This window comes from Eschrichtius robustus, chromosome 1 (genome assembly GCF_028021215.1).
Source record: "Eschrichtius robustus isolate mEscRob2 chromosome 1, mEscRob2.pri, whole genome shotgun sequence".
In the NCBI taxonomy this organism is placed as follows: domain Eukaryota; kingdom Metazoa; phylum Chordata; class Mammalia; order Artiodactyla; family Eschrichtiidae; genus Eschrichtius; species Eschrichtius robustus.
Genome location: NC_090824.1, coordinates 11,476,473 through 11,496,598, shown reverse-complemented (window position 1 = coordinate 11,496,598; position 20,126 = coordinate 11,476,473). Strand labels below are relative to the sequence as shown.

The 20,126-nt window shown below is 53.2% G+C and overlaps 1 protein-coding gene across 2 annotated transcripts in view; it reads right to left on the bottom strand.

Moving 5' to 3' along the window:
* The window catches only part of ITPK1 (inositol-tetrakisphosphate 1-kinase), a 160,469-nt gene extending 148,584 nt beyond the window's left edge, over positions 1–11,885 (bottom strand). Inside the window, exon 1 of one of the 2 annotated variants that reach the window (XM_068541316.1) lies at positions 11,786–11,885. Coding sequence is in view for 1 of the 2 variants with exons in the window: in XM_068541307.1 (XP_068397408.1) it covers positions 11,072–11,166 (95 nt within the window). In the remaining variant the exon portion in view is untranslated. Of the gene's footprint in view, positions 1–11,071; positions 11,299–11,785 lie in introns of those variants that run through there. The other variant, XM_068541307.1, reaches the window with a different exon arrangement.
* Between the last annotated feature and the right edge of the window lie 8,241 nt (positions 11,886–20,126).

Sequence of the window (20,126 nt, the reverse complement as noted above, 5' to 3'; positions counted from 1 at the left end):
CCCCAGGAGTGACCAGCTATGAAACCCGGGGAAGGTCCCTCACCCTCTCTGAGCCTGTTTCAGTGTGTGGACTGAGAGCCTTCAAGCACAGGGTCAGGCCCGTGGCTGGAGCTCCAGAATCGGGAGCCACTGTTATTCCCAGGGCTCAGCTGTTCTCGTAACACTGGAAATGATGCCACGACATCCACGGCCTCAAGCCACGGACCCCACTGCCCCCTCCGTGCCAGGGCAGCCACAGCAGCTCCCCCAAGGGAGTAAGCACATCCCTCACCAGCAGGGGCACGGAGGCCCAGAGGCTCAGGCAGCGAGGCTCTGAGCAACCGAACCTCCTTAGGCACAGGCCACAACGTGCTGCACCCGGGTCAAAGTGCAGGCAGGGGGCTTGGGGGCTGATTCCACAAGAAGCAGAACTCCTTCCCGACAGGACCCTGGAGCCCCTGCCCAGACCTGCCCACAGGGAGGCGGGAACAGATCTCTGACAGAATGGCCAGAATTCCTTTGCTCTTCAAGGATCCCACAATGAATGTTAGGACTTTTAGAATAAAATCTTAAAGAATATAAGCTTTAGTGTCAGCAAGGCCAGGTTCAAATCCAAGCTGCCCCACCTACTAGCTCTGCAACTTGGGGCTACCTCTGCATCTTCCTTCTGGGCCTCCGTACCATAGGCTGGGGAACAAAGAGGAAACCCCATCCAGAGAGAAACCAAGAGTCCCACAGCACTGAACATTCCTCAGAAAGACGCCCAGGAACCCGGGAGGGCAGGAGACAGCACAACAGCCCCTGGGGACTCACAAATACCCCTCCCCCACATGCCCCCTTCTCTCCTCTCCAAGGGTCCCCCCCATCCCCCGTAGAGAACAGAAAGCCACACACAACCTGCACCCCCCTGCTACCACCCTCCCCTCCATGGGACCCAGCCCAATGCACGGCAAGGAAGAGCCTTCCGCAGCCCCAGGCCGCCCCCGGGGTGCTCACTGCTGCACGGGTCCACAGCACCCAAACTCATCCACCAGGAAGGGGGGTGCCTAGCAACCTGCGCTGGGACGAGGGCCCCAGGGAGGGGTCCGGAGGTTTCCACACCACAGCCCTCAATTGTTGGATGGATAAAGGGTGTGAGGCAGAAATGAAAGCAAAACTCCCACAGGGGCCTCCACTCTGCAGCCACCTACCACGCACAGCCCCTCCCAGGAAGCAGTGAGCTGAGAGGCTGGGGGCATGTCCTGGGCACTGGCGCTGGAGGTCTCCCACACCAGAAAAGGATAGGGGAGCCGGAAAGGGAGGCTCTCTGCCTGCCCTGGGCTGGGGGCTCCCACCAGAGATGTGTCAAAGGCCCCAGACCCTGGCCTGGTCGGGTAGGAGGGCGTGGGAGGTGGCCCACAGGGAGGGGGAGTCCTGTCACGTCCGAAGCACCTGCCATGCTCAGCAGCCCTAGAGGTGGGTGTCCTATGCCCACTTTACAGATGGAGGAGCAGAGGCCTGGGGAGGCGGAATGGCTTGTCAGTCATCTACAGTTAATCAGGCAAGTCTTGTGCTCCGAGTTTACAGCCATCTCACCACCCACCACCCCTCTGGGCCCCGTAACTGCACACAGAGGATGCTCAGAAAAGAATGCCTTGATTTTCTTCTGAAACTGGGTATCAGTCCAACGGTACCAAGATGTCACATTCAAGACGGAGATAAAAGCCACCTGGCAGCGTAGAAACAGCAGGGTTCCAAGAGTCAGTGAGCCCCGAGGGTGAATCCAAGCTCTGCCACTCACAGCTGAGTGAGTAGGCAAGTCATCTCGCCTCTCCCCAAGCCTCGGTGTTCTCATCTAGCAAATGGAGATACACCGCCTTGGAGAGTAGATTCCCGACCTACAATAGTGCCCGGCCCGTGGTAAGTTCTCCCTGTGCTCTGAAATCTGGGATGAGCCACTGATCCAGGAGGGAACAGGAGGGAACTTCAACACAGCCCTTCTGAAGCATGGAGGGCCTCCTGGACAAGCCCCCCGGTTCTGGTTTCATGGCTCAGAGGCTCTAAGACCCGAGCAGGCAGAAGGCTGATGAGGAGCCAACGGGTTTGCAGACTCAACTGCAGAATAAGGCACCGCAGGCTGTGCTCCGGCCTCTGCTCCCGGCCCTGGCCTGATAACCAGCGTGCACCTGGCTGGGCCGGTCCCCAGGAACGTCTCCTGTGCAAAAGCTAGCTCCTCCCCAGCCTCAGGACCCACCTCTAAGTAACTTCAGTGCAAACCAGCAGCCAGAGGCGAGACATTTTTAAAAGGGGAAACAGGACTGCCCAAAAGGTAGCAACCGGCAGGCAGGGAAGCTGGGTGGGCAGCCTGATGCCCCTGCCTTGCCCCCCTCCCGTGTGATGAGCCTCAAACGAGGCAGCAGATGGCAAGTGCCTCACCAGAGTTTCCCAGGGTGGGCTCCGGGGAACATGAGTCCCGCACAGGGACTCCGGGAACAGACCAGCCTGGGAACCTCTACATCCCAGATGCCCTCCTGGAAAGCCCCTGTCCCAGAGAAGCCCCACAGTAAAGAAGCTGCTTTAGCCTGTTTAACTCAGCGTCAAACGTGCCTGATGGTTCGGGCGTGAGGCCTAGTAACACTGTTGGGGAAATGACAGTGTCCATTTCCCAGAAGAATCAGCAGGGCACTTGTTAGGAGGAGGCTCCCAGACCCTTTCCCTGGAGAATTTTAAGCGTGAGGGGGTGGACTCAAGGATACGTTTTTCACTGGTGCCCCCAGTGCTTCTTCTGTTGGGCGAGTTCAGCAAACACTGGCCTGGAGGAAGGTAAATGAGTGTAAAAGAGAGCAAGCATCCTTCCCCCCACTCCCTGGGCACCTGAGGCCTAACCTGAGCTTTAGGAAGGGTCAGCTGGCCTAGGGCCTACCAGGGCCATAGGGTCCCCCACCCATCCCCGCCCCAGGCCCCCAAAGCCCAGAACTGCTCATTCCTGAACACAAAGGCTGGACTGAACAAGGCCAGAGGGGAGCATCTGTCCTCCTGTCTGGCCCCCAGAGCACAGCTGCAGCCTCATGTGGAGGAAGGTTCCAGGGCCACCCCCCTGGTCCCCTTTCACACTGTCAGGGAACAACGCTACTGCAGGACACCCTGCTGCCTCCTTTGACCACCGCCTGTCTAATGTGGAAACCAGCCTGCTCTTCCCTAGACGGCTGCCCTCAGTCCTCAGGGAACCCAGGGCCACAGCAGAGGCAGGCCAGGGCGTATGACCTCCGGGCAGCAGACCCCACCCGTCCTGAAGCTCTTTAGCTCCTAGAGAAACAGGCACTCGCCCCTCATTAAACGTCACCTCCTCAGACAGGCCTTCTCTGACCACATAGTGCTGAAGTGGCTGCAGCTGCTCCTGTCGTGGCTTTCCCATCTGCAGGCTTCCTGGCTCTAGTTCCACCTTGCAGCGTTTTAATCTCCTTACCAGGCGCAGGGGGGCAGGGACCAGCACAAGGCAAGCCAGGGTGGATGCTCGGGCCTTGCTGAGGGAATGAAGGAATGAAGCCGACGGTCTCCTCCCCGACCTGGGACCTACCACCTTCACCCTGGGTCTTCCTTCCTGGCCCAGAGCACTCCAGAGTCACAAGTAGCTTTGGCTGAGTCACAGGGACACAGAAAAGGCTTCCAAAACCCGCCAGTCAGTTCCTTCATCCACTAACACATGCTCTCTTGAGCCCCTACTGTGTGCCCTGGTACAAGCACTGGGGCTTCAGCAGGGAGCAGAACTGTCAAAGTCTCGACTTTTATGGAACCAACTTTCCAAAGGAGAGACAGACAATGAGCAGAGAGAAAGAACAAGGGCAGCCAGGGGGCACTAAGGGTTTAGGATCCTGAGCAAAAGGAAAGAAAAAAAAGGCATCTCCCGGAAGCTATCTTTGGGAGGGACTTTGGCCTGTGTGTCCTGCTTCTCCCTCTGGGGCAGCTGGCGGCTTAGCAGAGTCTACCCAGCGGGCTCTGACGGCAGGGCTGCTGGGAACACCAAGGGCAGTTAACAGGGTGGGCGCCCCGCACCCACGGGCCTGGGAGGGAAGGGGGCAGGAGTCCGGGGATCCTTCACGGAATGATTCCCAAATCTGCACAGCCAGTGACAGACCCACCCCCCTGAGCCCTAAAAATGGGGCACCCCCAGGAGCTGTCAGCCCGACAGGCTGAGGCAATCCTGCCCATGAGGCCCAGCTGGGGAGGCACAGGCCACAAGGGCAGCTGCTTTCTGAGGGCAGCTGGGAGCAGGCAAGACAAAGCAGCAGGCGGAATTCAAACAGCCCAATGGGAACGGCCTCATTCACAGCTCCAGAGGAAGCACTGTTTGAAAAGAGGCTTCAGCAGGCAGCGGGGAGGGCGCGCTGGTCTTGGAGTGGGGCGAGTGCCCCCTCCCCCGACCCCTACCACGTCCCGCTGTGTCCCCTTGGACAAGCCACCGCACCCTGCCTGGGCTTCCCTGGGGAGCACGGCACTCTGCCCTAAGCAGGCCACACACCCAGGCCGGGTCCCCGAGGGCCAGCGGAGGGGGAAAGGTCGGGATGGGCCCGATTCATGCACCAAGAGGGAAGGGGGTTAAGACTCTGGCTTTGCCAGGGAGGGAGTAGGTGCTCAGTTCCTGAATGATGATTTGCTTTCTAAATGAATCTTACTTTCTATAAAGGAGGTACCAGAACATTCCCTCAAAAAGCTAGCTTACCAGCTGAATTCAAAATACAAGTAGGAACAGAAACCCTATTTACATCCAACTGTTCAGGAACTGCACTCATGCGGCACTTCACTAAGCATTTACTGAATGCCCCAAACCTGCTAAATCACGAGGGAGAAATAACCCGTGGAGGCAGGAGGGCCCAGCGGTTAGGATGGGAGGCCCCGGCCTGATGCACAAGTGGGCCCAGCTCTGCCCCACGCCTGCCCAAGCACAGCCAGCGCCGCCTACGTGAACTCAATCTCACCGTCATAAGAGAAATGCAAACCAAAAGTGCCATTTCTCACCCATGTGTGTGGCCAAGATCAGAAATATCTGTCCACGAGCTGTGCTGGGGAGGGTGTGCGTGACAGGCCCTCCCACGCGCTGTCATCTGTGAGCAGTGCCCCGTCCTGGCAGTGGTTTCAGAACTGCCACGAAAAAGTAAAATGCCTACGCCCTTTCACCCAGGGCTCACTCACCTAGCAATGAGCACTCAGGCGATGGGGCAGAGCACTCCCTGCCCCATCATCTACACCGGCAGAAGCCAACCACAGGGCAAGAAATACGGTCCACTGTTCTAAGATCTGGACCCCAGAGCCGTTAAAGAAACGGGGCAAGTGATACAGAACTGTCTCCAAAGAAGCAGTGATGTTCAATTTCTCTAAGACACGGTGTTCCGTGAAAGGAGCCGAGGGCAAAGCGATATGGGCGGAAGAGACCCACACACACGCACCGTGTGTGTTTTGCACAAAACACCTCGAGAGAGGGGGGAGGGGCAATATAGGAGTAGGGGATTTTTTGAAAAAAAGGTTAGTATGGGATTATATAAAATCATATGTGTGAAACTTGTGAAAGTTGTAAAGCACTACAGAATTTCAAGAATCTTTCATTCAATTAAAAAAAAAAAAAGTTAAAAAGGAAAAAAAAAAAAACACCTCCAGAGAAAGAGACTGCCAACAGCACATGTCCCTGAGTGACCGGAACTCAAGAACAAGAAGGAAACGGACTGACTTTTCATTGTGTATTTTGAGTCCTTTTCATTGTGTATTTTGAATCCTCTGGGTTTTATTTTAACACGTGCATGTATTTAATATTCAAAAAGATAAAGCAATACATGTTAGTGAATAACAGCATCATGATTGCTCATGGAGACTCTTGGCATTTTCAGGAAACCCAGCACAAACTCCTCCTGAATCTCAGAACTTAAAAAAATGAAAGTATCATGTGGCATGAACGTAATTTTCTCAAGCTCCCCATCCATAAAACAGGTGAGGACGGCAGCCCCACCCCAAAGGGGGCTGTAAGAGTCCCACAGGCCGGGTGTGAAGGGAGATGCTGGGAGGCACCGGGCAGGGTAGCCCCCCCCTCCTTAGCCATGCCCACCGGCCCCCCACACACCTCACACCCAGGCAGGATGAGCAGTTAGCAATCCCTCCCGGACTCCAGGGTCACTCAAAAACTGCCCAGGCCGGGGACACTCGATCTGCAAATGCCAAAGATCTGGGAATAAAAAGGCATCCGTGGGCGGAAGCGCACTCACCCACTCACCAAGGACCGCAACCGCCGCTCACAGGGTTCCAGGCACAGTACGCATCCGCACGCTGACATTTTTAAGGCTCATAACCCTGAGCTAATACTGTCATCATCCTCACTTTAAAGATGAGGACACTGAGGCACATGCCCAGGGTCACATAGGTGGCCTGTTGTAGACCCAGGCCTGGGACCCAGGCAGGCTCATCAACAGACAGCAGAGCCCAGATGGCCGTCTTCTCCTGTGGGAAGCCCAGTTTGCTCCCTCGGAGGCTGTTGGAAAGTGTTTACTTGCAAGGCCGGGTATGGACAGTCCTGGTGCACAGCTGCAAAGAAACCCTAAGTCAGCACCTCTTCCCACCTCCACGCCCCCAAAATGGTGCCAGATCCAGACACTAAGACAAACAGAAAAATACCCACTCACAGACCAGCACCACTTAATCTAGGAAAAGATTCTCCTTCCTCCCCATTATGAATCTCCCAAAAGAATCCCAGCACAGAATAATGCTAAACCATCCCAGCAAAAACGAACCTTCTGGATTCCTTCATTTAAAAAAAGGAATGGGGACTTCCCTGGCAGTCCAATGGTTAAGACTCCACGCTTCCACTGCAGGGGGTGCGGGTTCGATCCCTGGTCGGGGAACTAAGATCCCACATGCCGCGCAGCAAAAAAGTAAAAAATAAAAAAATTTAAAAATAAAAATAAAGACAGGAATGTAGGCCCTGAGGGGCCCTGAGGGGAAGGGACGGCCTGGGGGTACCCTGGAGGCCAGGTTACTGTTAACACCAAACTCCCAGCTCCCTCCTTCTGGAGCCTCCAAGAGCCCAGGCCTAAGCTGGGCAAAGAACTTCTTAATAAACAAGGCAGCCACATCCTCAGGTGTAGAGACCTGGGGTCTGGGCTCAGGGAAGCCCTCCACTCTGAATGCAAGTCCCTCGTATGCCCCAAGCCTCAGTTTCCCCATTCTGCCACCCTGAGCTACAGGGAGGATGATGTGAGATGAGGTTCCAGCATTAAAAAGTCAGGTAACACGACAGTAAAGACAGACAGAGGTTCACCCACGTTCTACACCAAAATGCTTCGTGATGTCCTGTGCCTTTCCACCACCTCCTGCAACACAAGTTCAGCCGCAGGAAAGAGGAGTGGGGGGGTGAGGCGTTGGAGGGTTGACACAGAAAACACGGACAAAGGGAACCAGGTCAGCCAGGCTTTCCACACAGGGCACTGTGGAGAACTAAGAGAATTAAAAATTAAAAAATCACCCAACATGCACTTCCCTGGTGGCGCAGTGGTTAAGAATCTGCCTGCCAATGCAGGGGACACGGGTTCGAGCCCTGGTCCAGGAGGATCCCATATACCGCAGAGCAACTAAGCCCGTGCGCCACAACTGCTGAGCTCGCGTGCCACAACTACTGAAGCCCGCGGGCCTAGAGCCCCTGCTCCACAACAAGAGAAAGCCGCCACAATGAGAAGCCCGTGCACAGCAACCAAGAGTAGCCCCTGCTCACCGCAACTAGAGAAAGCCCGCGCACAGCAATGAAGGCCCAACACAGCCAAAAAAAAAAATTACAAGACATTTCCAACTAACAGCTTTCCTTCTCTACTCCCCGCCTGAAGTTCCTTCTGAACTTCTCGAAAAGGCACCAAGGGAGGTGTGAGGGAGATGCGAGGGTGCTCCAGTGTGAGGGGAAGGGGAAGGCAGGTAGGAGGGTAAGAGAACACCAGAGCCGTCCCCGTGGAGGAGGGAAGACATGCAGGAGAGGGGCGGGAACAAACAGTGCCGCGAAAAACAAGCTGAGCCAAGGCCCATCTGTTGAGGAGCCAGAAAGCCCATCCCATCGAGGTGCACCAGGGTCCGAAGGGTTGGCCCTCACGCCTGCTAAGGTGTCCCAGCAGGACCTGCTCCAACGGCCCACGGACGCCTGCAGCGGGTGATGCCCCTCAGAGAGCAGACATTACACCTGCTGAGGCCACAGCTCAGCCTCGCAAGGAAGTGTCTCCAAGACAAAACGGCAGCAGCTGGACCCCCGTGAAGATAATGAGGGGGTCCGCCCAACTGTCGGAGATGCCCAAGGAGAAAGGACTTGCTTTCCGTATGGGTCTCAAGGTGCCCAGGTTGGACCCATTCTAGAAATTGCACAAAAGGAACAAAAGTATGGAGGCTGCTCTGTCTCATGTCATATCCCCGTCTGTAAAACAAAGGGGCTGGGGGGACTTCCCTGGCGGTCCAGTGGTTAAGACTCGGCGCTTCCATTGCAGGGGGCACGGGTTTGATCCCTGATTGGGTAACTAAGATCCCGCAAGCCGGGCGGTGCGGCCAAGAAAAACAGGGGCATGGGAGTGGTGGGGGTCAGGGCGGGGGGGGGGACTGGTGAGATGATCTCCCACATCCCTTCCTGCTCTAAGGTTTTTACAAGGCCTGACTGACGTTCGACTAAACAAACAACTCACCCCGATCCACTCAGGTCATCCTCTCTGCCACTGACACTGCCCCAAACATTCGGAGCAGAGCCTCAAGCCATTTTCAAACATCTCTGGACTTCTTAACTATGGAACTCACAGACAATTCATCACCCATCCAAATGGGAGCGCTGCACCCACGGATTGTGAAAGTCAAAAACATGACAATGCCCATCTACACCCCCTTCTCGGCCACTGAAACTTGCACCAGCATTCACATCAAACGCGAGAGCAGCAAAGGACTCTGGCCACTCTCGAGGGTGGGAGTGTTTTGCACCCAGTACAGAAATGCGGCCACCAGGGGGCGCTGCCCTGAAAGTAATAAAGGAGAGAAGAAACAGAAAAATTCTTTTTGGTGTTTTCTTTTCCTTCCTAAGCTTAAGTGACAAAATATCTAAAGCACCCCTGATGAAAACACAAAGTGGGTTTCCTGAGGTTCTAGAATGACCCAGATGTTTCCCTTCCTCTCTTTGAAGCCCATTTGGCCAGAAGAACGCAACTAGACTCTGAACACAATAACCCCTTCAGAGAAATCAACACTCTGTGCTGGATTTCCCCCAGAATGGTTGACATCACAGCTTGCCCTGAAGCCCCCTCTTTAAAGACAGGAGGGTCCACGGGGAGGGAAAGCCAATCGGCAAGCCCAGCCTGAGGACCCAGCCACAAGTCTCGGCTGGAACTGTTTTGCGAGAGCCTCCTAATTACCAAGCAAAACATACCAACCAGATGACAAGCCTCATGCTTTAGCTGCAGACACAGGATGACACAAATACAGAGGGACCTCAGGAAAAAGGGTGCAAGGTATCAGTGGGGATTTCCCAAGTCTTAAATGACTGCAGGGGGAGCTCGGGCGCCTACCATAACAGCAGCACCAGACTTCGAGACCACGTCAAAGGGGCTTCTCCACATTTCTTCAGTGTCTAGGGCACATTTTCCACAAGTGTGCGTATCTGCGGTGCAATGTTCAAGTGCCCCTTTTTAACGCTGCAAAAGTCTTCAGACCCACTTTCAAAGCTCTGGCTGCAAGTTCCTCCTGGTTTCCTTGTGAATTCCCCGGCCACTCGGCATGCCCTACTGACCACGAAAAGCTTGCTTTCTCCTGGGGAAGCCAGCATGAGAGAAGGCAGCCAACTCCATCCCCAGACCAAGGGATGCAGAGCCAGGAGCTGTTTTATACAAGGTGCGCCCCTCTGGCCGTGGGGAGAAGAGCTCCTGGCGGGCTGGAACAAGGCAAAGGAGCAACAGGCCCAGGGGACAGGCATGAGGGGCACAGAGGTACTGCCAGGCCAGCCTGCGCGGGCCAGCTCAGACTGGCCACTTGCTCCGCGCACCAGGAGATAAGGAAACCCAATTGTTCAATTCATCATTATGTTTGGTGACCCAACAGGGACAAAAATGCAAGTGGGACCCATTTTCGAGAATCAAACCTACCAAGTGGAGACACTGCATAACAAAAGGGTTTTCCACCTAGAGTTTGCAAAAGGCGTGAGGAGCTTGATTCTCTCAGGCTTTCACTGAGAACAGGATTTAACTAACAGCTTCTCAGAGGCAAAGCCACCGTGGTGGAACAAGGTGAGGCATACCTGACCCAAGACTGGAGGCATCTGTAATGGACTAAGAATGTGATCTTAGTAAAACACCCGGAGTCTCCCCCACTGTGACCAGCATGGGGAGGTGGGGCGGGGGGGTGGAGCCCAGAGGGACGAAAGCCATTCTACACCGCAAGCATCTACCCAGCACCTCCTCTGCACCAGCCACTCCGTAGCTGTGGGACCCCGGGCCGGGTACCCCATTTCTCTGCGGATGGATTCCCCTTCTTAGACACGTGGCCCTGAATCACCAACCCAGCCAATTCCCAAGGCTGGTGCGAGGCTCTAATGAGACAGCAAATCACATACATGCCAAGTATTGCTACTCGCTTCAAAGAGGCTTAATCCAGTGACATGCAATGACAGCTTCTTGCAAAGAGAGCTGCACCGGCGGGGCACATAGTAGGTGGTCCGCAAACACACAAACATTGGTGCCCTTCTCCATGAAGGGAAGCGGACGAGAGAAGAAAAACACTCCAGTTCAAAAGTAACCTCCAGCCACAGGCAGACAGCGTGGATACCCCGATTTCCCAGGTCCCTCTGCCACCTTTAGCAGCGTTCCCACCGTGCCCTGGGGAGCCAGGGGTCTCCCCACCCGGGGTCCCAGTGCACCTGAGAGCCCTGGTCCGTGCCACACCGCCCATACTGGCCACTGCTTCTCTCGAACACAGCCGGCGGCCACCACCGCCACCTGGCTACTCGGACTCAGTGTCCCCGCGCACCGCTCCTTTCCGTTTCGCTCTAACCTCCCAAAACAGCCGCTGAGGCTAAACTGGGCTCAGGCCGGGGGTCCCCGGACGCCGGAGCCCCGTCCCTCCATACCTGCACAGCTCGGCGAAGGCCTGGAAATTCAGCTTCTTGATTTTCTTCTCGCTCAGCCAGTAGCCAACTCTCTTCCCTTTCAGAAAGGTCTGCATCTTCCTTTTCGGGCGGGGAGCTGGGGTCCGGAGGAAATCGCCCACAGGCCGAGTCTGGGGGCCCGGCGCGCGCCGCGAGCTTGCGGGCACCTCCTCCCGGCGGCGGGGACGCGGAACGGGGCTCCGGGCGCGCAGTCCTGCCGGGAGGGGCGGGCCGGGGCGGGCCGGGGCGGGGCGGGCGCCCAGGCGGAGGGAGCGGCGCTCAGCGCAGCATTCCACTGGCTGCCGCCGCGTCGGGGCCGCCTGCGCCGCCGCCGCCCACGCCCCCGCCGCCCGCCGGGCTCCCGGCGCGCAAGTTCGCGAGCGCCAGGCCGGGCCGGGAAGGAGAGGAGGGAGGCCCTCCCTCGCCGGCGCCGCCCAGCCCACCGCCCTCCCGGCGCTCGGGACTGAGCAACACGCCCTCCAGCGGCGGCCACGGCGGATCGCCCCCGCGCTCGGGCTGCGCGCCGCCCCCGAGTTCCTCCTCCTCGCCCTCCCTCTCGCTCTCGCCCGCGGTCCCCACTCCGAGTCCCCGGCGGCGCGTTCGGCCCATCCGACCCGGGCGCGTGCCCTTCCCGGCGCGCTCGGACCCCGGCGTGGCGCACGCAGCCGCCCGCTCCCCCCGCCCAGCCGTCCTCACCCGCCGCCGCCGCCACTTCCTCCTCGTCCCCGTCCTCGGCCTAGCCCGCAGCCCGCCGCCGCCGCCGCCGTGCTGACCCGGCCGGGCGGCCCGCTGGACCCCGCCGGGGCGGAGGAAGCGCGGCCGCGCCGGCCGCTAGGGGGCAGCACCGCCCGCCGCCTCTTAAAGGCGCCGCGCCTTCCCCCGCCTGGTCCTTTGGTGCGTGTTTGTGTCGAGGCTCTGGCTGTTGAGCTTGGGGACTGAGGGCGCGGGACTGAATTTAGGGCAGCCCTTGCCAAGTGCTTTTACTTTTTAAAGGAACGAGAGGAGTCGTGGTGTGGGCATTTTCTGCTTGTCCTTTGGGAGTGATCGAGCCACTGAGTTTCATTCATCAAAAGCATCTCTGTACCCCCAGCACTATTCAGTCCCAACTGCTGCAGAGGGCGCGGGAGGAGGGGGGCGGGGGGGGGGGGGCGCGGCGGATGCAGACACTCAATGAGATCATCTGTCTTCCCCGGAGGAGACAGACCCAGGCCCAGGATGGGGGCCCCTAGGGTGGGGACATGAACACCCAGGGGCCGTCTCAGGCTTAGGAAGTTAACCACCAGTCACACTCTGGGTCCCCTCCAACGGAGGGGGGGGGAGGGGAGAGACTAGAAGTATCAAGGATCAGGGTGGGACACTCCCAGAAGACACTTTCCTTTCAGGGTGCAGGGCGGCCGCAGTCTCAGCGCTCTTGATTCATTAACCCCACCCTGGCCTGCCCAAGCCCTGTGGGGCGGTAGGGGAGCATCCTGCCTTCAAAGAGTCTGGGAGAAGTGGGCATCTCTCCCCAGGCCCCGGCAGAGAAAATGAATGGGAGGTGGGAGGGGTCTCAGATTTTCAGGGAAGACATTTAAGCTGACCTTGGAAAATAAGGAGGATGTTGACGGGCCTGAGAAGGGGGAATAGCTTGAATAGAGGCAGGGAGAAATGGAAGAACAAAGTTGTTAGGGGTGACAGACTCTCCTTGACCAAACTGGAGCTCATTCTTTAAGGCCCAGCCCTAGGCGCCTGCCTTCTTCCCCTAATTACAGCTTCCCCCATCCTTCTTCCTGCAGGGCTTCCCAGTTGCAACCAGGTGAAGCTTGTCCACACCTGACTCTGGGAGTGAGCACACAGGTCCTCTGTGTCCACCTCTCAGCTAGCTCCACCCTTCACCCATCTCCCCCCCCCCCTTGCACCCCTGCTGGGTGACCTTGCAGTCCACTTACCCTCTCTGGGCCTCAGGTCCTCCCTCTTACCTTAGGAGGTAAGCCCTGCCTCACGAGAGCACTTCAGGCTGCAAAAGACCAGTGGCTATGAGGTCTAAAATGTGTGGTGTTATGAGGGGGCGTGGTGCAGAGTGGGGACAGAAGGAGAGGAGAGAGATGTCTCTCATTGAAATGGGAAGAACAGTCTTTGGCTTTAGAAAGACCTGGCTTGGGGGGGTCCTAGTTCAGTTCCTCCCAGCTTGGACAAGTCACTTAAGTTCTGCCTCTGAGCTCTGGGTGGAGAAAGTAATGCTTGCCTTAAAGGATTATGGTGAATCTGAGAAATATTTGGGGAGGATTAAGACAGGGTATTCGACTGGTCCTCAGCAGGTCATCAGAAATGGGGCTTGTTACTGTCTCACCCAAGGACTCTTCTTTTTAAACTGAAGTATAATTGGCTTGCAATATTATATTAGCTTCAGGTGTATAACATAATGATTCAATACATTATGAATTGATCACCACGATAAGTCTAGTTACCATCTGTCACCATACAAAGTGATTACAATATGATTGACTATATTATTGACTATATTCCCTGTGCTGTTATTTATTTTGGAGCTGGAAGTTTGTCCCTCTTAATCTCCGTCACCTATTTTGCCCATTCCCCGCCCCCTCCCTGCAACCACAACTTTGTTCTCTGTATCTATTAGTCTGTTTCCATTTTATTATGTTTGTTCATTTCTTTTCTTAGATTCAACATATAAGTAAAATCATGGTGTTTGCCTTTCTCTGTCTGACTTATTTCACTTACATAATAACCTCTAGGTTCATCCATGTTGTCACAGACAGTAAGATTCTTCTTTATGGCTGAGTAATATTCGTGTGTGTGTGTGTGTGTGTGTGTGTGTGTGTGTGTACCACATCTTTATCCATTCATCTATGAATGGACACTTAAGTTGCTTCTATACAAGGATTCTTTTTTTTTCATTTTTATTTTATATTAGAGTATAATGGATTTATAATATTGTGTTAGTTTCAGGTGTACAGCAAAGTGATTCATTTATAGTATACATATATCCATTCTTTTTCAGATTCTTTTCCCATATAGGTTATTACAGAATATTGAGTAGCGTTCCCTGTGTTATACAGTAGGTCCTTGCTGATTATCTATTTTTATATATAGTAGTGTGTATATGTAAGGATTCTTAACTTGAGGCCCAATTAAGTCCCCTCCTTACCCCACCCCAGGACTTCAGGAACCCCTGCAGCTGCCAGAAATTATACGTATAATGACCGTAGCTTTCAACAAACTCTCAGAGTCTGAGTCACTGATTACTCCAACTTCCTGTCTTAGCAATGAAGCAATGGACCCAGAGAGGGAAAAGGATTTGCCCAAGATCACAGAGCAGAAAAGAGGGAAAGCTAGAACCAGCATCGCAAGGTCAAGAGGCCCCTCACCCCCATGGCTTACCATCATTCTGGAGATGGGAGGGATGTGAGAGGAGAGGGACAGGTTCTGAGGGCCAGGACCCCTGCCCAGGGCAAATCAGGATCCTCCCATGCATTGATAAGACCGGGGACCTACCAACACTTCTCTGGAACCCTGGGCAGTTCATGGCCTCAAACCTCCTCTCCATTGAGAATGGGAAACTATATATTTTTACTTCTGTTTTAAGTTGTTGGTCATCCCCCAGGGAGCTCCAGGGCTAGAACCACCCTTCAGAGCTGTCCCACCTTGACCGAGGGAGTGGGCCTTTCTGCCTGCCCCATCCTTGCTCAATCAACCAGACTTTGAATATGGGCTGACCTAAGGAAGGGGCACAATCTGGGGCCATATATTTCTGAGATTCACCACTTCCTCCTTTCTTTCAGTGCCACAGAGCCCATCAACCCTTCCCCACAACCCTTGACCACTTCTCTGTGCCCACTAGTTCAGCTAGTCTGTTCTCCACCCTTCAGCCAGAGCAGTCTTCAGAATGCAAGTCAGATTTGATCAGTCCAGCCAGACTGCACCATTGCCCTCCCCGCACGCCACGCTGCTGAGGTGGCTTTCTACTGTACTTGGGGTAAAACCAAAACTCCCTGATAACGTCAAGGCCTCCCACCCTCATCTCCCACCACCTTCCTCTCACCCTGCCGCCTCCATCCTGGCCTCTTGTGGTCCTTGCTGTCCCTAGAGCCTTTAGTATGCAGCCCTTTTTTTTCTGGAATGTTCTTCCCTCTCTTTGCTTATTAACTCATCCACCAGCTCTTAGCCCAGGTGTCCCTTCCTGGCATCTCAGCCATCTAGCTCTCTGCACCTCCAGTGAGGATGGTCAGCCCACTTGCCCCTTTGAGTGGTGTACTTGACTAATGTTTGTCTCACCACTAGACTGTAAGCCCCTTGAGGGCAGGGACTGTGCTTTTCTCTGCTCACCAATTTTCCCATAACACAACAGTAGATAATACTTGGGACTTCCCTGGTGGCGCAGTGGTTAAGAATCCACCTGCCAATGCAGGGGACACGGGTTCGATCCTTGCTCCGGGAAGATCCCACAGGCCACAGAGCAACTAAGCCCGTGGGCCACAACTACTGAGCCCGCGTGCCACAGCTACTGAAGCCCATGCCCCTAGAGCCCGTGCTCCGCAACAAGAGAAGCCACCACAGTGAGAAGCCCGCGCACCGCAACAAAGAGAAGCCCCTGCTCACCGCAACTAGAGAAAGCCCGTGCCCAGCAAGGAAGACCCAACGCAGCCAAAAATTTTTTAATTAATTAATTAATAGTTTTTAAAAAAACAGTAGATAATACTGGCTGGGCGCTATCTGGATTCTAGAGGAAGCCAAACTGCCTCTAACAGTTCCCTACCCTCAGAAGTGCTCATTAAAAGTGACTGATTAAATGAACCTCAGGTAAGTCCCTCCAGGTGGTCCCTGACCTCTCTGAGGTGGGAGACTCCAGAAGGGGAGTCTGGAGACATCTACATTCCCTTTGGGAGGCAGATGAACCATTAAGGGATTAAATGGGGTAGTGTGTGTGTCCATGGCCTAGGGCCATCTGGGAGAGGATTCCGGAGCGGGAGTGGGGAGAGGAACAGTAAAGAGAGGGCCTTGGGGAGGAAGGGCACCTCCTACTTGGGAAGTAGGGAAGGCCTCCTAACCCCAATCCTTCCCCTGGGGGAGGAGGCTTTGGGAGGTGAGACAATGTAGTGATTGAGAATTTAGACCTAGGGTTCAGCCGATAGACCAGAATTCTAGCTGTGTGACCTTATGCAAGCTTCTTAACCTCTCTGAGCCTTGCCTCATCTGAGAACCATAAGATGGTGTCCATTTGTAGGAGACTGGTTAAGTAAACCCATTCTGCAACAGTCTGACACAAAGTTAAATGTGCTAGCTCAAGATAGCTAGACCGGCATGAACATTTATTATCTGTGTGACCAGGGGCAAGTTACTACATCTGTCTAAACCTCAGTTTGATCATCTATTACGTGGGAGTGATTATCAAATGTAGCTCACAAGGTTAGCGAGAAGTTTGAATGAGTCTAAATTCATAAAGGACTGTATCAGACACGGCTTATGAGTGTTAGCCAGCATCATCCATAAGTGGACCCCTACGGCCATTTAAACAATCAAATAGGATAATATCTGTTCATTCACTCAATCAGTAAATATTTCTTAAGTATCTGCTACGTGCCAGGAACTATTCTAGGCACTAGGGCTACTGCAGTGATGAAAACAGTGCAAAAATAGGAGGCAGATGGACCTTCCCCCCCAGCCCCCCTGTCCTTGTGGAGCTTATATTCTCATAAATGACCTAGTATATTAGTAAGTGATACATGTTACAAAAAAATAATAAAGCGTACAAGGAAGATGGGAAATGGCGGATCGCCATCTTAATCCAGTAGTCAGGGTAAATCCCACTGGAAGGTGACGTTTAGCCAAAATGCAACAAAGGTGAGCAAGCAAGTCATGCAGATATCTGGGGTAAGAGCCCTCAGGCAGAGGAAGAGCAAATGCTCTAAGATAGCCTTGGTGTTGACAAGGGGCAGTCAGGAGGCTAGACGGGCTGCAGCAGAATGAGCAACGGCGGAGGAATAGGAGGTGAGTCCACAGAGGGACCACACACGGCTCCTGGGCCACTGCAAGGACGTTGCCTTTTACTCTGAGCGAGATAGGATTCCTTGGAGGAATACAGGACCTCGTCTTGTTTAACCAGGATCACTCTGCTACTGTGTGGAGGAGAGACTGGGCGGGGGAGCAAGGATGGAGGAGAGAGGGACCAGTTAGTGTTCTCTTGCAATAATCTAGGCAATGAATGATGGTGGCTCAGACCCAGGTAGCAGCGAAGATGGTGAGAATTGGTCAGATATTGACTCAGTGGGATTTGTTGGTGGGTGGGATATAGGGTTTGAGAGCAAGAGAAAACTCACGGATGTCTGAGGTTTAGAGTCCGAGCAATTGGAAAAATGGAGTTGAAATGGGGAAGACGGCAGGAGGTGAAGGGTTAGGGGCTTAAGTCAGGAGTTCTGTTTTAGACAGTTTCGGTTTGAGACATCGGTCAAACATCTGATGGAGATGTCAAGCAAGCAATTTGATAAGAAATCTGGAGTTCAAGGGCATGACTCAGGCTAGAGATATAAAATCGGGAGTTGTCAGTATAGGGGTGGTATAAAGCCTGGATGAGATCACCCAGGGTGTGAGTGTAGACAGAGAAAAGTTCAAGGACAAGGCCAGGGACATTACAATATTCAGAGGTCAGGGAGGAGAGGAGGAGACAACAAAAGAGCTGAAGAGATAGGAGGAAACCCAGGAGAGTACTAGCCCCGGAAGCCTCGTGCAGGATGCCTGCCTGGGGGACAGAGCAATCAGCTGGTGGCGTAACGGGACTACTGACAGGTGGCCTTGGATCTGAACACAGGGAGACCATCGGTGGCCTTCATAAGAGCAAATATGGAAGACTGTCTCATATATGTTAAATCAAAACACCCAGGTGTAATACAGTGTGGATGGTAGGCTGCCACTGAGTAAAAAACTTAGGGGACCACATATCCATGTATATATTTGCGTGGACAGAGAATATCTGTTTTCTGAAAAGATACACAAAAAACAGTGGCTGCTTTTAGGGAGAGGAACTTGGAAAAGGAGTTTCCTGCAGTGAGAAGAATCATATTTCATCGCATATTTGTTAAGTGATTAAAATATTTTTCATCAAATTTATGTCGCTTTTTCAACTAAACATAGTTATAAAAAGGAAAAACACATGAATATTATGAAATGAGAAATATATATAAAATGCTGACCTATAACCGAAGCCCAGTAAATGTCCATTTCCTGTTGAAAGGTTTGTTTACAGAAAGGGAAACTTCCAAGGCAGTCCTGTGGGTTGGCTTGTCTTCACCAAGATGAAAATGAATCGGAATTTTTTGCCAGTATGCATCTTTTGAAAATAACATTTTCCAATAATTAGTGTTATCATACTTTAAAACATGAAAAACAAAAAAATAAATCAAAACTAAACAAAAACAGGAAAAACAATTCCTTAATGACATCTAAAACTTGATCCATATTTAAGTATCCCTATTTGCCTCTACGAGTTTTTTTATGACTGGTTTGTCCAAACCAGGATCCAGACCAAGGCCTTGCGTTGTCTTTGGTTGTGATGTCTCTTGAGCTCTTCTGACCTCAACCAACTCCCCTCGTGAAAGACACTGCGTTGATTGTCCTACAGAAGGACCAACCTTCTGGGATTGTTCGGCGTCTTCTTCGTGGTACCGTTTAGCTTGTCCGTCTATCTCTCCATTTCTTGGAAACTAGAAGTTAGATCTAAAATCTTGATTAGATTCAAGTTAAAAGCTTTTGGCTGAAATACGTTATAGATGGTGTTATGTTTACCAGAAAATGCATAAGGTCCTCTTGTGCTGAGATGCTTACATATGTTTCCACCCACATAACCACAGCCCAAATCAAGACTGAGAACATTCCTAGCTCCCCAACGGGCTCCCTCGCATGCCCCCTCCCAGATAACAGCCCACACACAAAGGAAACCTCTATTCTGACTTTCTTCACACAGATGAGTTTGGCCTGCTTCAGTACTCCATATAAGTAACCTTATAATATGAACTCTTGCACTCAACATTGTCTGTGATATGCACACATATTTTTGTGGGTATCAAGGTTTTTCCCCTGTTATTGTCTTATTTCATTAGATGAATATGCCACAATTTTGTTGTCCATTCCCTTGCTGATAGACTTCCTAATAGTTTTAACACCAATGGATAATTTTGCCAGAATTGTTGATTTCCTTGAAGATTGCAGAACTGATCAGACTCTAAATCAGCTGTCATTGTCAGAAAAAAGTGGCATAGGAGAGATTTAAACTGACATTGCAGGTCTAGTGGGAGAGAGATGATTCAATTCAAGAGATGTTCATTTAGAGTATACACAGCTACTGAGACCACGAACCTGGTCTTCAAAGAACTCTTCAGTACATTGCTTTACAGACTTCTACAGCCACCTGCAAAGAACAGTGTGTTCTCCCCATCTTGATACTGAATGAGGACCCTGATGGACAAAGTGCCCAGCTGAAGGCCACACAGTGATGGCAGAGTGGGACCTGCCGCCTCCTGCTGGGTTTTCCCCACCATTCCCTGTTGCTGTGGGAAGAAGCAGAGAGGTCTAGGACAGGAACCCTCTTCTCAAGACCGCTGGTGGAAAGAAGGAAGGAAACACTCAGAGAAACAAGGAAGTGCAATTGAGTTTTGCAACGAGGCTGGCTGCAGCAACGTGCCCTTTGTACAGGCCAATAAACCGAGGCAGAGGGAGAAAGCCAGCAGCATCCAGTTCTGCCTGTGACCTGAGCAAGGCCAAGTTCCAAGGATTGCGAGGCCAAAGTCTCCTTGGGCGATGCCAGCTCTCTGCTCACACCATTATATTCATGCCCAAAGCCAAAGTGGTGAAAAAGCAGGGACCAGGCCTGTGCATGGGGATTTGTCTCCATGATGCCCCCCTTCTATGACATCTGTTCTCCTTCCACGGCCTGGGAAACGTCCCTCTCAAAGCCATCAGTAACCTCCATGCCAAACATTTAGCGACATTCCTTTAGTCCTCTGTGGCACTTAGAAAACACAGCTATTGACTAACTATATTAAGC